Source organism: Pipra filicauda, unplaced genomic scaffold (genome assembly GCF_003945595.2).
Source record: "Pipra filicauda isolate LSUMZ 115617 unplaced genomic scaffold, ASM394559v2 scaffold33_size4404698_pilon, whole genome shotgun sequence".
NCBI lineage: Eukaryota > Metazoa > Chordata > Aves > Passeriformes > Pipridae > Pipra > Pipra filicauda.
Genome location: NW_024104465.1, coordinates 4139316 through 4155521, shown reverse-complemented (window position 1 = coordinate 4155521; position 16206 = coordinate 4139316). Strand labels below are relative to the sequence as shown.

The following is a 16206-nucleotide window of genomic DNA, read 5'->3' as shown; positions in this document are numbered from 1 at the left end:
AATCCTTACAAATAGTCTGGATTTATAATACAGACATTATTAACACCAGTGGAATGATGGGCTGAACTGCCCTAAAATAAGTAAATAAGTAATAAAGGCATATATGACCAACAGTTTGAATTTTTCATGGCCCTACTCTTCCATTTCTGTAACCATAGACAGAGCCAAAGCAAAAATCACTCTGTTGCATGGCAGAGGATCTGAGGAGGCAACTAGTGGACTGTCCATTAATCCAATTTAATCTGCTTGGTGCAGACAGGCAGGTTTTGTGCCAAATGGGCATCCTGTGTCCTTGCAGACAGATGATTGCAAAGCTCTGTCTACAACTACTACATGACCTGTTCACCTGCAAGGGGTTTTATTTCCCAGGCCAGCTCCATGTCAAACTCTCTGTAGGGCAACAGTCTCAACTTGCTGCTTTCTTTGGAAAGAAAGGCCAGTCCCAGGTGCTGTGGCAGATCAGGTGTGGGGCTTTGTGTGGTGCCTCACGGGCAGGTCAATTGTGTCTTTCAGCGTCTGGCAGTGATAGAATCTCACGATCTGTTCCGCAAGTTCATCCTGTTCTTGAGCCGTGAGGCTCAATGCCGAGATGTCTGTGTGTGCCTGGAGGGGAGCCACACTCTCTGTTTGCTGGGTAAGCACCTGCAACACTTCTTACTATGTTTGGAAGAGAGTCTTGAGTCAGATCTTCTTTCTCCGTGGGTCAGAGCTGCCTCCAACTCATCATTTTTTAATCATTATTTAGATAATGATTTATTTATATTTTCCAAATAATAACTGAGACGTATTTTGGGACATTACAAACATGGTTTAAGACCTCTGCAGATGGAGGAAGGGTCAGAGACTTGCTTTTGTCTCCATGTCATCATGCTGAGCTGGGAAGCATCATCTCTGCCAGCTTTTGACTTGGTCTCCGAGAAAGGAGAAAGTATTGAAATGTGGCAGACTTGGATCCAGTTCCCTAAATGGACATGCTGCTGAAATACTTGAATTCACATTTCGGTAAAAGTAGCAAGATTAACAGTTGGAGCTCTGGAATAATCATGGATTGTAGCTTGTAGTCCTTTGTAGAAGGTGTTGGTGGCACTCAGATGAGAAGGTGGCCAAAGGGACGTCACTGGAAATGGCTTGCTGCAGGGTGACCTCTAAGAATCACTGTTGACAGAAATCCTCTCCTGGGCTTGAGGAAGGATTGGTTTTACCTGTAACCACTGTCCCACAGCATCTGTTCCTGTTAAGTCATGCTTTTCTGGTCATTCCTCCAGGTAACCTGGTGTTCCTGGGCTCTCTGAATGACCAGGTCCTGGAGGAGGAGACAGCCCACTTTGTGGGGGTGCTCATCCACATGCTCTCCTACTGCCAGAAGTATGTGTCACAGAAGAAGTCCAACCTCACCCACTGGCACCCTGTTCTGGGCTGGTTTTCACAGACTGTGGATTATGGGTGAGTGGGAAGGACCTTATGGGGAGAGATGATTAAGCCTCTCCTTTTATTTATTTTCCTTTTTTTTATATGTTGCAATGTGTTTTATGTCTTGAGATGAACAGTGAGAACCTGTTCAAAATAATTTCTCATATATTTCAGGTTCTGTCTGCACAATGTAAATTGTTGCTTTCATACACAGACTATTCCCTGAGTAAATTCATGGCGTGTAGTTAAACTGGTGACCAGTGGCCATACTGGTACACTGATACAGCACCTGTGTATCAGCCCTTCCTATGAGGACCATCTGTAGGGTGGGAGCATATTCCAATTTGGATTATGAGCAAATGTATCAGTGTCACTGCCTGGTATTCTATTCCAACCTGCCTCCCTGCCTTTCCTTCCAGACTGAATGAGTCCATGCCTCTGCTGACAAAGCAACTGCAGCACCTCTGGGGAGTCCATATGATCCGCATCCTCTTCAGTGATGTGCTCAGCAAGAAGCTGCTGGAAAATCAGGAAATAGCTCAGCTGCCAGCACAGCCAGTTTCCCCTCAGAACAGCCTTCCTATGAAAAGTCAGTTCTGGAGGGTTGTAGGGGGGGGGTTTGTGTGTGTTTGTACATGTGTCTCTCTCCCAGACTCGCAGGGCTTTGGCTTTTCCACTTATGCTGAAAGCTTTGAGTAATTACTTGCAGCAGCTGCTGCTGCTGAGGTGGGGATATGATCTCTCCTATTTGTAATTCCTGCTCAGAGTGGCTCAGTGACCTGGGGCAAAATCTCTTATTTGGTGCTGGGAAAATATTTGCTTATTTTAGCAGTTTCTTTTCATCATTTCTGGAGCTGAAGTGTTTACTGCATAACTTAGTATTTCCCAAGGTAAGGTGAGGGGCAGCTTCCCCTGTGACAACCAAGGTGAAGCTGGTTCGTGCACCTGTGACAGGTGCAGAAGAGGATTTGCAGTAACTGTAAATCAGATATTTTCTAGATGCTGCCCATAGCACCAGATCCTGTGGTTACTGCATGGAATCACAGAGCTGTTTGGGTTGAAAGGGACCTTAAAGATCATTTAGGCCACTCCTCTGCCATGGGCAGGGACACCTTCCACTAGACCACGTTGCTCCAACCTGGCCTTGGACACTTCCAGGGATGGGGCAGCAACAGCTTCTCTGGGCAACCTGTGCCAGGGCCTCACCACCCTCACAGGGAAGAATTCCTTCCCGATATCCCATCTAACCCTGCCCTCTGGCAGTGGGAATGGTTTTGAACATCACTTCTGTGCTTCTCTGTCCCCAGACCTGTTCAAGAGAGCGTTCCAGAAATCCGCCTCTGTCCGGAACATCCTCAAGCCGGTGGGGGGGAAGCGCGTGGACTCCGCGGAGGTGCAGAAGGTTTGCAGCATCTGTGTCCTGTACCAGACCACCCTGACCACGCTCACCCAGATCCGCCTGCAGATCCTCACAGGTCAGGGCCCCTCTGTGCTCTTCAAATCTCTTCCAATGTGCAGAAAAAAGAGATTTCCCTTATTAAATTCTGTTGACTTGTTGGTAGTTTTATTACTGACAAGAGTTTATTGACTGGCTGGGGTGGAAGGCTTGTTGCATCCTGAATCATCCAGCTGGTCAATAACATTCAGCACTATTTGATCAAGCATTAACTCTCCAGAATACAAATTGAAGCAAGTTTTCCTCTTGTGAAACCTTGCTTACACCATGTCAAACTTCAGCCTGAGTCAGTGTTTTTGGGAAGGCTGGCAATATTAATCTTTCTGTGGTGGGAACACTGGATGCTTTCATACATCTTGGAAACAAATTACCTGTCTTGGAAATGGATGGAGGAGGAGATCAGCACTGCTTTGATCTGGTGGGTAGAGAGAGTGCAAAGCTGTGGGTGCTTTGTGGCTGTAGTGGTGACCAGGGGTACAGCCTTGTTGTATTCCCATCTCCAAGATGCTGGAATGGTGATGGGATCACAGGAATTCATTATTTTCTGAAGTTGCAAAAGAATTAGGGGGAAAAGGCTTAAGGTGTGCAAACAATGCCTCATTAAAATCTTTTTTTTTTTTCTGCTTTTCTGGTGATTGTACATGTCCTGTTAATGCAGACAGCCTTGGGAGCCAAATGAGATGCTCATGTTCCTCTTCTGCTTTGCAAAAGGGTCTTTGAGCTCCAAGTCACATTCGTGACTTCACAGGCAGCAGAACGAGCTTTATATTTTGTGTGCTTTATATTTTCATAGGTCTCACCTACCTGGATGATCTGTTGCCCAAATTGTGGGCTTTTATCTGTGAGCTGGGACCACAGGGTGGGTTAAAACTCTTCTTGGAGTGTTTGAACAATGACACAGAGGAATCCAAGAGACTGCTGGCCATGCTGATGCTCTTCTGTGACTGCTCCCGCCACCTCATCACGTAGGTAGCATGTGGGGGCTGCTCCCTGCATTTGTAATATGAAGCTGTTGTGTTCCTGAAGTTTTAGAAGTAGTTTAGGTTTTATGCCTTTTCATGAAGATAAATAGACAGGGTAAAGCAGCGAGATTTTGGGATGAAGTCCTGAGAAATAAAGGGCTTCAAAAGGACTTTCCCCATCAGCCATGTGCTGCTTCAGGAATATCCAGCTGACTGGACTGGTAATAAAACTGGGAGGAGAAAGAAACAGCCCAAAGGATGGGAAAGGGGGTGAAAAATTGCCCTTGCTGGTCAGGAGAGGCAGTTCTCTTAGCTTGAATGGTGCAAAAGTTTTTTTGGGAGTGATAGCACAGGTCCTTCTAAGCCTGAAACTCTGGCTTTGCTTGTATCTCAGACTTTCATACCATCTTCTCTTAGGATCTGCTATCAATCAAAATCCATAAATAAGGTTTAGTTGTTTATGACTTTAGATCCTCATGGGTATCAGTTGTCATAGAAATAAGAGCTGCTGCTAAAGGATAATGTGCCTTTATGAAAATTTCAAAAGGGAATTAAATTTACACTTGTGCATTTGCATTTGTTTGCTCTGACAGGATTCTTGATGACATAGAGGTCTATGAAGAGCAGATTTCATTCAAGCTGGAGGAGCTCGTTACCATCTCCTCTTTCCTGAATTCCTTCGTGTTTAAGATGATCTGGGATGGAATTGTAGGTAAGTGCTTTTAGTAGCTTGAGTTGATACTACTGTTAGAACAACAAATGGCATTAATTTTGGAATTTGAAGCTTCTGCTAATTATTACTTGGCACAAAACCCACTACTATATGGGAATATGTCCCAGTCTCTTGATGTCCAGATGCCGCTGTCGTGCTTGGCACCAAATACTGAGCGCTTTCCTATTTCCAGTAAGAATTTGTGTAACAAACAGGCATGACAGGCGTGTTGGTTTTTGGCAGGGATGAAGTTTAGTGCGGCTGGGCTGTGTGTTGGACAGTAATGCAGTGCTGGGACCAGGCCTGCTCAGGTCTCTGCAGATATCTGGTGTTGATCTGTCTGCTGGTTAATTTGGGTACAGCTCAGCTCTGGCAATTAGATGAGATAGTCCAGTTCTGTTGTGAAATGAGATGGCTTTGATGTAGCTCTGATCAAAGAAGACACTGTGTCTCCTGCGAGGCACAAAGTCCGTCCCTGCAAGGGCGGTGGAGGTCAGGAGGAACACACCTGTCCTGTTACTGTGGCTGGTGATCAATGGGTTGCTCCTGGCCACTCCTGTTTCCTGGGGTGCCTGGACATGGCTGCTTTGTCCCTTCTGTGCAGAGAATGCCCGAGGGGAGACCCTGGAGCTGTTCCACTCCGTGCATGGCTGGCTCATGGTGCTGTACGAGCGGGACTGTCGCCGGCGTTTCGCTCCCGACGAGCACTGGCTGCGCAAGTGAGTGTCCAGAGCAGGGGTCATGTGCAGTTCTGTGCCTGTCCCAGTGCCCCAGGTCCTCTGTGTAGCCTGGTTTGGGATCCCTTCTTTAAATTCTGCCTGTGAAATCAAGGTGAGAACTGGTCCCTGTGTTTGCAGTTAAGGACACTCCACATGTTGTGCTGCTTTTCCATAGTGTGAGGTTTAGGTGGTGCTTTGAAACCTGACTCAGCACCCAAGAGCTTGAGTGCCTCCAGTCTTCTCACCTTCTTACAAGGGTGAACCTGAGCACTTAAGTCATCTTTGAATCATTGCAGGTTTCCTGTCTCTTGCCCCCACCTATTCTCCACACCTGGGCATTTCTCAGGGATCTCTGAAACTCTACCTTTCTTTGTAAAGGGACCTCAAACCCAGTGTGCTCTTCCAGGAGCTGGACAAGGACAAGAAACGAGCCCAGCTGCTCCTGCAGTACATCCCACACGTCATTCCCCACAAGAACGTGAGTGGTTCGGGGGGCAGAGGATGGAGGCTGAGAAGGCACTGAGCTGGGTGGGCTGGGGTGGAAGGGACACGTGTCTGGAACATTTTGTGATTGAAATGCCAGTTGAATAGAAGTCTTTTCCTTCCTTCCCACCTCTCCCCAGTATATTTCCTCTTAATGTCTTGATTTCTGTTGTTGAGACAGAACTGATTTGTGTGGGTAGCTGCATGGAGTGAGTGGGTGCCAGTGGCATTTCTGGGCCCAGCTGGGATCGGGACAACCAGGAGTAGTTCTGGGTGTGTGTTCCAAAGCCCTGCTGCACTGCAGGATAAGGATCCTTGTGGATGAAGACTGACATTTGTTTTCATTTTGAAGAGGGTGCTGCTTTTCCGAAACATGGTCACAAAGGAGAAGGAGAAGCTGGGGCTGGTTGAAACCAGCTCGGCGTCCCCTCACGTCACACACATCACCATCCGCCGCTCACGGATGCTGGAGGTGAGGGACCTGTCCTGCAGGAGCCAACCAACAGGGCAGCACCTTGGCCTGACAAAAACATGGGCCCAGAGTGTGTTTTTACTTTCTCTGTGGGTGTTGAGGGACCCATCAGTCTCAGAACTGATGATACAGGAAAAATGCTGGACCTTTGTTCAGTTCAGCTGCTCCAGACCTGGAGTTTTGACTCAGAAAATGCTGCTCTTTTTGAATACAAGGTTCAATAGCAATGCAGGTTTCTATGGTGTATCTGTCTCCTCTCTCTGCTGCATGTCTGTGTGGGTGTTTTACGTGTCTCCCTCCATGACTGTGCTCTGGATCTCCTGGTCTGTGTAGGATGGATATGAACAGCTCCGGCAGCTTTCCCAGAACGCCATGAAGGGAGTGATCAGAGTGAAGTTTGTGAATGATCTGGGAGTCGATGAGGCTGGTATTGATCAGGATGGGGTCTTCAAAGAGTTTCTGGAAGAGATAATTAAAAAAGTGTTTGACCCTGCACTCAACCTGTTCAAGGTATGACCCAGGTGCTGACTGTGGTGACCCCCTGCAGACAGGAACAGCCTGGCTCACTGTGCTCTTACCTCTCTGCACAGACCACCAGTGGTGATGAGAGGCTGTATCCATCCCCAACATCCTACATCCATGAGAACTACCTCCAGCTCTTTGAGTTTGTGGGGAAGATGCTTGGGAAGGCTGTATATGAGGTGAGCCAGAAGCACCATATTGTCACTATTGGTACAGTTCTGTGGGGGTACCTTTGAGAGCATCTCTTGTGCTTGGGGAGGTGTTACTGAAGAGGTGAGTTTGGAAAAAGGACTTGCACAAATATACTCATCGTGGAACAGCCTGGAATTTCTTCAGGCATGTGTTAAGAATAATCTTGGACATAAAACCTGGGACACACTTTGATTATTTCTCGTGGTGCTGGGGGCACCAGCTGGAATAGTCTGTTATTTTGGTGTTACACCTTCCAAGGATCCATTTGTTGGTGCCTTAAAGGGACATGTCAAAAAGGAGGATGGAGTGACAGAATGACCCACTCCATGTAAGTTCTTTTAAAGGAAACATTGAGTTCCCCTGTTGCCTTTTTGCACTTGCTGCACTAATTAATGGATTTTAAGAGGATGTGGGTTTTGTAGCTGGTTTCAATGCCTTGCAAAGATGCCCTTTGCACTTTTTCCACATCACAAGCTCTACCTGCAGGTCTTGCAGGTAACCAAAGTTATCACACATAACATGTATGGGGCAGGACCTTACCTGTGCATTTTTCTTGACCACAGGGAATAGTTGTGGATGTACCATTTGCTTCCTTCTTTTTGAGTCAGCTCCTTGGGCACCACCACAGTGTCTTCTACAGCTCCGTGGATGAACTTCCCTCCTTGGACTCTGAGTTCTATAAAAATCTCACTTCAATTAAGGTTTGAGCATCAACTTTCCTGTTGTTCTCCTCCTTGATCACTGCTGTTAGAAATAGTCCATTACAAGTGCCTTTGGGGTACTGAACTTTTTTAAAACCACCCTGGATGTAACTGGTGGTTCTGCTGCTGAACACTGACCTTCTTTCCCTTTCCCTGTTGCTCTCCAGCGTTATGATGGTGATATCAGTGACCTGGGCTTAACACTGTCCTATGATGAAGATGTGATGGGTCAGGTAGGTTTTTATTCAGTGAGATGTTGGACCTTATCCTTACTTTGTCCCAGACACCCTCTTTGTGCTGTCATGGAGTAGAATCATAGAATATCCTCAGTTGGAAGGGACCCACAAGGATCATCAGGGTCCAGCTCCTGACAGATGATGATGAGCAGAATTCTGGGCACTGATAGAATCCACAGCCCTGGCTGTTCCTCCTGGTTAGATTCCCAGCTGTTCCTCCTGGTTAGATCCCAGCTGATCCATGTGGGAGTGTCTCCTCATTTGTCTGGCTGGGCTACCAGAAGAGCCTTTGAAGCACTGAGGGGTCCTGAGGGTTGTTGCCGACTGCTGTGGTAAAGCCTGGGGTGCCAGAAGTGGCAGATTTGGTGTCCTTAGAGCAGAGAAATACACCTGCAGTCAAATTTGCCAGCAGAAAACAAATATTATTCTCTGCTGAGCTCTCTGAGAGCTGGTGTTGAGTGTCTAAAAGCCAGGAGTGTGTCCCAGCTCGCACTTTTTACTCTGGAACTGTGTTTCTGAGCGTAGTCAGGTGGATGCTCTGTGTGGCCCATCTGAGCAGGAATCCCCATGGGACTGACTGGGAAATGAACTTGTGTTTGATTGTGGTGAGGGCTGAGCTGCTCTTCTTTACAGAAGAAATGCCTGTGCTGCAAGGCTGGCTCAGCTTCAGGGCTTCTGTGAGCTCAGCTCAGAGATTCAATATTTAGCTGTGAGCAGAGAACAGCTTTTTCCACAAAAAGGTTGCCCTCTGACCCTTAATTTTTCTGCTGCCAGGGTTTTTTCCTTTCTAGTTGAAAAAGTGTTTAACGCTTTCCCTGCATAACTGGTTTTCCTTTCTTTTAAAGAAGAATCTCTATGTGGGGAGAAATTCCTTTTCTTTCAGCATAGCTATTTCTGTCAGAGAAACTTGAAGTGTGTGAGGAGGTCTCTTGGCCTAGAGAAGAAAAAGCTGTTTGTCAGTCCCCTAGGAAGGCTTGAAGGTACTTGATTGCACTTGAGCCCTGGGCTCTGTGATGTTGTGTGAGCGTAGCTGGAAAATCTGGAGAGATAAGATAAAAATGCCTTTGCTGTCAGTGTGTTGTGGCTGCAAATTCCGTGGGGAGCCCCCAGCCTGTGCTGATCCCAGGCGCCGAGAGTAGGATAGATCCAGTGGCACAGAGACCACTGAGTCAGGGAGTGTCTGTCTGGGGCAGCTTGTCCTTGAGAGCTTTGCATGCTACGTTTTTATTCCTCAGCTGGCGAGTTTGTCCAGGAGCAGCACTAGCCATGAAAATGCACCTGCACAGTGAGTGGGAAGAGCTGAGTGTGGACACAGCCCTGCTCTGCACCACTAGGGGCTGTGCCCACTGCAGGACACCTTCCTGCTGCCTCAGGATTGCTGAGGGTTCAGCTTTGAGGGCTTTTTTGAAAAATAAAAGTTGGAAACAGGGTATAGAGCCCAGCAATGAGATACGGAAGGCTGTGGAACACTAAGGTTAAAAATAAACCAGGCTCTCCTGTTTTCCCTGTGCTTTGGCCGTGCTGAAGGAACCAGGTGGGATAACCCTGAATGAACTGTGTCCCTGCTGGGGTAGGGGTGTTTGGCACAGGTGAGCTGTGCTCATTCCTTGAGCTGTGCTCTCTTCTGACCTCGGAATTCCCCTGGAGCTGAGGCACGGAGGCCACTCTGATATGTGAATAAAGACTTTCTGCCTCAGTTTGTGCAAAGATGAGTCATGTGTAGCCAGCACCTGGAGGGCCCTGCACTGTCCCTGAGCTGGATGGGAGCACCAGGCTGGGAGATCCTTCCCAGCTCTCTCCTTTCCTGCCTGGAGTGCCCAGCTGGAGGGACAGGAGCTCCTGGACGAGACTTGTGGATCAGCCAGCTTTGGATTGTGCTGTTAGACTGAGCTATCTGAGGCTCTGAGCTTGTTCAGCCCCTGGATTCTGGGATTGTGACAGTCCCCCAGGGCTCTTGGAATTGATTTGTGTGCGGTTCAGCAGTGATGGATCAGGCTGGAGAGGAGGCTTCCTGGGAGAAGGGCTGGCTCTGCTGGTGGGAGGGTTGGAGCTCCTGCTGTTCCATTGCTCTGTTAATAGTTAAGTGAAACTGGTTCAAGGCAGAAGCAGGATTATTACTTAAATTTAAATCCTACTGTTTTATTGTAAAAATAAATGTTTTATGGGGAGGTAACAGCTTGGTATGGTATTTCCTTCCATTGTGGTTCCAGGCAGTAATTAGCAATCCAATCATTTCTTCCTTCAGCTTGTTTGCCATGAACTTGTTCCTGGAGGGAAGACTATTCCCGTTACCAATGAAAATAAGTAAGTACAGCAATTACATTTTTAAGGTCACTACTGCAAAATACTTTATTCTAGTTCCTTGGGCTTGCATCTGGAATGAATTGAGATAGATTGGAGTAGAAGGAGCACATAAATATCTTAATGGAATTTGCTGGTTACAGTTCATCGGCAGAAATTGTATTAAATTTGATTTGCAAAATAAAAATTGACAATTTACTTCTTGAAACAGCACTTCTGAGGTCAAAGGCACACAGTCAGGGAGATTCTGCAGGATTTAATGATGGTGATGGATACAGACAGATGGATTCAAAGCAATTCAGGCACACGGTGGTGAACACAGAGGGCACAGATGCTCAAAGACACCTTGGAGCAGACAGATCTCCTCAGAATGATAACATGTGGCAGTTGTATAAAGCACCGTGGTCGGAGCAGACAGTGGTGAATTCAAATGCAGTCGACAGTCGTTCTTTAGACACAGGAAATGAGAGGAGACACCGAGCCCTGGGGCTATTTTCACAGATAACCGGCTTTTAGATAGTTATCTCAAATGTCAACTCGGGAGCCTGAAAGCCAACCCCACCTTTTTGTTCCCTTCATATTTTTTTTTTCTCTTCCCTATCCCCTTCAGTGATCATAAAAGCAGGATGAAATATCTATTAAGCAGATGTGTGTTTGAACTGGTAATCTGGGGGTTGTTCTCTTTAATGGCAAATGAAAGCTGCGTCCTACCTGAGGATTTGGCTGTGCTAGTCGTGCTCTGCACTCTGATGTTCCCAGGCTTTTCCCTTCTCCAGCTCTGACCAGGGAGTTTGCATTTGAAAGAATCTTCCTCTGCCTTGTCAGAAGTTAGCTCAGGGAGAAAGTTGAAAGTCCTGGATGTTGCTCTAGTCATTTACAGTGGAAACTTTGAAACTTTTGCACACAAACTGGGAGCTGGGAAGGAGCAGAAGTGTTGGGAGATGAAGCAATCTGGGAACAGCTCTGTCTGGGAATTATGGAGTGAGGTGACCTGGCCAAAAACCCAGTCAGTGGGATCGTGGTGGGGTCTGCCAGGGAGCTGAGGAAGAAGAATCAGCAAATTCAGGTGTTTTGCCTGTGGGTGAGAAGAGAAAGCCTGATGGTGCCTCCCTGTAACAAACAGGGCTCCTCTTCCACACTCCTGGAGGGAGATGGGAATGTGCTGTGTGGTTTTGGTGTGCTCATTCTCCAGCCATGGGGGCAGGAGCACTAGAGGAGTGTCTGCCTGAGGATCTGATCCTTTAAAGAGGAGTTGGGTGTGTGCTCCCCTCTGTGAGCTGTGTCTGGCCAAGGCTGATCAAGGGATTATTGGAGCCAATTAGCCCTGGGTTGTGCAGGAGCTCCAAGAAATGAGCAGAATCACAGACATGGGGAAGGGGGCAAAGTCTGGGCAGAACAACATCTTTATGTGCTTAAATAAAGTTCAGAGCCCTGGATGGGAAAGTATAATCCCTTTCCAGGCAGTGACAGTCCCTTTGGGGCTGGAGAGGCAGGTCAGGACTGGCATGGGGGGTACCCCTGGCTGCTCCATCCCTCCCTGCCACCTGCCCTGCCCTGTCCCCCCCAGAATCAGCTACATCCACCTCATGGCTCACTTCCGGATGCACACCCAGATCAAGAACCAGACAGCTGCTCTCATCAGCGGCTTCAGGTCCATCATCAAGCCCGAGTGGATCCGGATGTTTTCCGCGCCGGAGCTGCAGCGCCTGATCTCCGGGGACAACGCTGAGATTGACCTCGAGGACCTGAAGTAAGTGAGCAGCTCGTTCTGCTGGGCCTCCCCTCAGCAAGCCAGTAAACTGAGCCCCTTCATCACAGAGCTGGAGGAGACTGGCTTGTCCACAACTTTGTGCTCCTCCTCATTGGAATTTGAGGAGCAAGCAGAGACAGAGCTGAGGAACATGTTCCTTAAAGCTAATTTGGATAATTAACAAATGGGAAGGGTCCTTTCTTCCACTGGTTCCTGGGAGAAGAATTTCTCCCTGCCCTTCCCTTTCCTCTGACCAAGTGCCCAGTAAGTGTTGGTGGGGACTCAGCGCTGTCAGTGTCAGCTGGACCAGTGAACTGACTCATGGCAGAGGGTTTGAAACAAGATGAGCTTTAAGGTCCCTTCCAACCCAAACCATCCTACATGACTGATCCTTGCAGCACTTGTCAGCTGTGCCCCTCCTGCTGCCGTGACACAGGCCTGGCAAAACCTTTGTCTCCCCAGAAAACACACCGTGTACTACGGGGGCTTCCATGGGAGTCACCGGGTCATCATCTGGCTGTGGGACATCCTGGCCAATGACTTCAACCCCGAGGAGAGAGCCATGTTCCTCAAGGTGAGTGGGAAATCATGGCAGCCCAGCCTGGGCTTTGGGTGGGTGGGCCAGTGCTGTTCTCCAGTTCCCTGTGTGCTTTCTGCCACTAATAAAAGGAGTATCAGAATCCTGGACACCTGAACGTGCCCAGCAGGCAGAGTTCCTGTAAATGCTCTGGTGTCACCACGAATGCTCTGCACAGCTGTCACTCCTCAGGCAGGGCTGTGCACCAGAGCTCAGTGCTATTGGGGTGCACAGTGCCAGTCCCAGCAGTGCTGTGTTATTTCTGTGTGGCTGTTCCTGCCCTCTCTGCTCCCATCTTGACTCCATGCCTTTTTCAGTTTGTGACCAGCTGCTCCAGGCCTCCACTTCTGGGCTTTGCCTACCTCAAGCCTCCTTTTTCCATCCGCTGTGTGGAAGTCTCTGATGATCAGGTGGGCACCCTGCTTGCTCCTGGCTTAGGCATTCCCTCCCCAGCTTCCCCAGCTCTGTCTGACCAGGAAACTCTTAAAGTGGGAAGATTAGATGTTAGCATTAGGAAGGAATTCTTTCCTGTAAGGGTTCTGAGGCCCTGGGGTTGCCCAGAGAATCTGGCAACCAGAGAAGCTGCGGAAGTGTTCAAGGCTAGGTTGGACAGGGCTTGGAGCAACCTAGTCTAGTGGAAGGTGTCGCTGCCCATGGCAGGGGGTGGCACTGGAGGAGCTTTATGGTCCCTCCAACCTAAACCATTTCATGATTCTATTTGTGCTCTGTAGGACACAGTGAAAACAACCCCACCCCAATAGAATGCTCATGGCTGCACCTGCCTCTCCCCACACACAGCTGCTCTGGGCTCTCTCTGCCTGTGTCGAGGGTTGTGTTTTCCCCTCAGGAGCTCCCTGTGTTCCCCTGTTCCCCCCCTCCCTTGTCTCCCTGCGCGCTCTGCCCGTGTCACAGCACTGCAGTTACAAGCAGAACTCCCTGTGGGCAGACAGAGCCTTGGGGTTTGGCTCTCCCTGTTGCCAGTGGCAGGTTTTGTACTGGCAGCCCTGCCGGTGTGCAGGCCCCGTGGCACAGGGGGAGGTGACAGCTGTGTGCCTGTTGCAGGACACGGGGGACACTCTGGGCAGCGTCTTGCGCGGCTTTTTCACCATCCGCAAGAAGGAGCCGGGCGGGCGGCTCCCGACCTCCTCCACCTGCTTCAACCTCCTCAAGCTGCCCAACTACAGCAAGAAAAGCATCCTGAGGGAGAAGCTGCGCTATGCCATCAGCATGAACACTGGCTTTGAGCTGTCCTAGGCGGCCTGCACTCGGTATGGGGCTCGGAGCTGCTGCCGGAGGGGAGGCTTCGTGCACGGAGCCTGGATCAGCTCCCGGGAGCCACGGCTCACTTGAGGGCTGGAGACATGCAGCTGGGAGTGGAGGTTTACTGGGATCCCGGGAAGAGCTGCTGGGCTCAGGGCTGGCTCTTCTTGGGCACGGCTCCAGACTGGAGGAGGTGATGGGCCTGACCCAAAACACTTCACTTGACACCCACATAAATCGTCTTTCAAAGCAAAACCCCGGGGGAGCACAAAAGGAACATTCCAAGTGCCAGTCAGATTAGTGACCGTGAGACCCCCAGCAGGCTGGGCAGGCCGGGCAGCTGCTGCTGTGGGAGTGCTGCTTTTCCCTTTCCCAGGAGCTGCTCTGGGTGGAAGTGAGTCTGTGGGAAAGGCAGAGAGATGAGAGAGCCCACAGGGAGACGAGTGGGAGGCAGCAGCATTGGATGTGCCCCAGATGGGCACTGCTCACTCAGGTACTGCAGGGGGGTTCCAGGTGCCCCCCAAGGCCCTTGGTGTGTCTCAGAGAAGGAACCACGTGCCAGACCCGGGAAGCAGCAGGTTAAACATGAGCAGATGGACTCTGTGGCTCTCGGGAAGGTCTGGGAGTGCTGGAGGTTAAGAGCTGGAGCAGCAGGCATGGGGTCAGTGTGCTGAGCCAGCTGTGCCTCTGCCAAGTTCTTGCCAGAGCCAGGGCTTTGGATGGGAAGGGAATGTGTCTCAATTTCTCAGGAGCAGAAATGGTTTAATTTTATGTAGTTTCCAGAGGGCGGGAGCTCCAGAGGACACAGCTCAGGCAGCCCTCGCTCCCTAGCACAGTGCTCAGGCGGGACAGGTTCCTCTCTGGAAACCTCCACTAGCAAAATTCCTCTTGGATGGAAGTTTCACTTTGTTTGCAGGCCCTTTTGTTAGGGAGATGTGCTGTTTCCACCCAGGACTGGGTCTCTGTGTAACAGCCATATTTGCTTTGTTGCCAAACTATTTATTTTGGTCGCTTTGTCTCTTTCTGGCCTTATGACGTTTGCCTGTAGCAGGCGACTTTGCAGGCTGTGACAGGGGTGTTGGGAAGGTGGGGACCCTTCCTGCCATTTCTGATGAAGTCCAGAGACGTTGATAAAGTGTCTCTACAGTTTCCCACCTTGGTCCCTTGTGCTGTTGCAAGTCCTGCCCCAGCCTGGGCCAGGGAGAGGAGAGACTGGGCTGTTCCTGGGCTGTCCTGTCCATGCTGGGATTCTTGCACAGAGGAAAACCATGGCATTGCCCTGTTTGGGACAGGATTGAAAACAGTCACCTTCTCCCCTTCACCCCACTAATAAAACAAGCTCCTGCACAGGCTAGTGGTGTCTGCCCTGGGTTTCCTTTCCCCTCCTGGCACTGGCAAACCTTACCCTGCTCTGGCTGTACCCTGCCTCACCTGCTGCCCTGCTGGTCCATCCCATGGAATTCCTGTCCCCAGGTGTGCTCAGCACGGAGAAGGCTCCTGGGCTCTGAGAGACCCCCTTTCCCACAATGTTCCACATTTCAAATGGATCAGAAACACTCGGCACCGACCAACCACGAGCAGAGAGGTGGCCTTTGCCTCATCCTCCTGTCCTGCTGCAGATGGTTTTCAGAGAAATAACCCTTTTTTTAGAACTGATGCCTGGAAATGCATCTGGAAAGCAATGTCAGGATCCTTTTTCTCTGTCAAATCTGTGATATTAAACAGGAGTGATGGGAAGTGTTGGTGCGGACAGGAATGTCTGCATCCACAGGGTTCAGGGCACTGGGCTGTGAGTCAGAGAAATTAGAGAAATTAAAGATGATAGGAAATTTCTCTCTTTAATTTATTTTTTTTTTTTTTTACATAGAGCATTTTGGCATTAACCAGTTGGTGACTGTGTAGTTGGGAGGTCTAGGCACTGGCCTGGACCACTCATAGTTTAAATGCCACCCAAAATCTCCTTTTTTTCTTCTAGGAAACGCAGTGTGTTGAACTAGAGCACAGTGAGTTGTTGAACACTGAAATAAAATCCTTGCTCCCCTTTTCCCTTTGTTCCTCAGGAGTACAATTCCTAGAAAAGATCTTCCTACAGACTTAGCTTGGTCCCTCCAAACCTGGAAATGTTGCACTGTGAGACACTGCTCCCCATTGTAGCTGGTGTATAAAATGTGATTGTATGGTGACTCCCCAGTAGCTGTGGACTAGGATTTCTGTGGAGGGGCTGATTTCTGTGTCCTGGGGAGGCTGGAATGCGTGTTTACCTGAGCAGAAGGTGTGGAAGGTGTGTCAGTCCTGCCTGCTCTGTGTGTCCTGCAGGTGTTGTGCAGGGCAGGGATGGTTGTGCCATGGGAGATTAATGAGGAGCTTTTCTATCCAAGCCTCGCTGCCGTGGAGACCTTGGTTACATCCCTGTGTGTCAGAACTGCAGAGAAAATAAAGCTGGTTTGAGCTCA

The 16206-nt window shown here is 49.3% G+C and overlaps 1 protein-coding gene across 4 annotated transcripts in view; it reads left to right on the top strand.

Annotated features, from left to right (window-relative positions):
• UBE3B (ubiquitin protein ligase E3B) overlaps positions 1-16206 on the top strand; it is a 22897-nt gene extending 6691 nt beyond the window's left edge. For 3 of the 4 annotated variants that reach the window (XM_027711239.2, XM_027711238.2, XM_027711240.2), the window contains exons 11-28: positions 514-634; positions 1266-1443; positions 1830-1999; positions 2718-2885; positions 3660-3831; positions 4422-4540; positions 5145-5259; positions 5638-5737; positions 6095-6214; positions 6548-6724; positions 6805-6915; positions 7492-7629; positions 7797-7862; positions 10111-10169; positions 11734-11916; positions 12379-12490; positions 12811-12903; positions 13556-16206. In XM_027711239.2, the coding sequence (XP_027567040.1) occupies positions 514-634; positions 1266-1443; positions 1830-1999; positions 2718-2885; positions 3660-3831; positions 4422-4540; positions 5145-5259; positions 5638-5737; positions 6095-6214; positions 6548-6724; positions 6805-6915; positions 7492-7629; positions 7797-7862; positions 10111-10169; positions 11734-11916; positions 12379-12490; positions 12811-12903; positions 13556-13747 (2394 nt within the window). In that variant the 3' untranslated portion in view covers positions 13748-16206. The remainder of the gene's footprint in view (positions 1-513; positions 635-1265; positions 1444-1829; positions 2000-2717; positions 2886-3659; positions 3832-4421; positions 4541-5144; positions 5260-5637; positions 5738-6094; positions 6215-6547; positions 6725-6804; positions 6916-7491; positions 7630-7796; positions 7863-10110; positions 10170-11733; positions 11917-12378; positions 12491-12810; positions 12904-13555) is intronic. The other variant, XM_027711241.2, reaches the window with a different exon arrangement.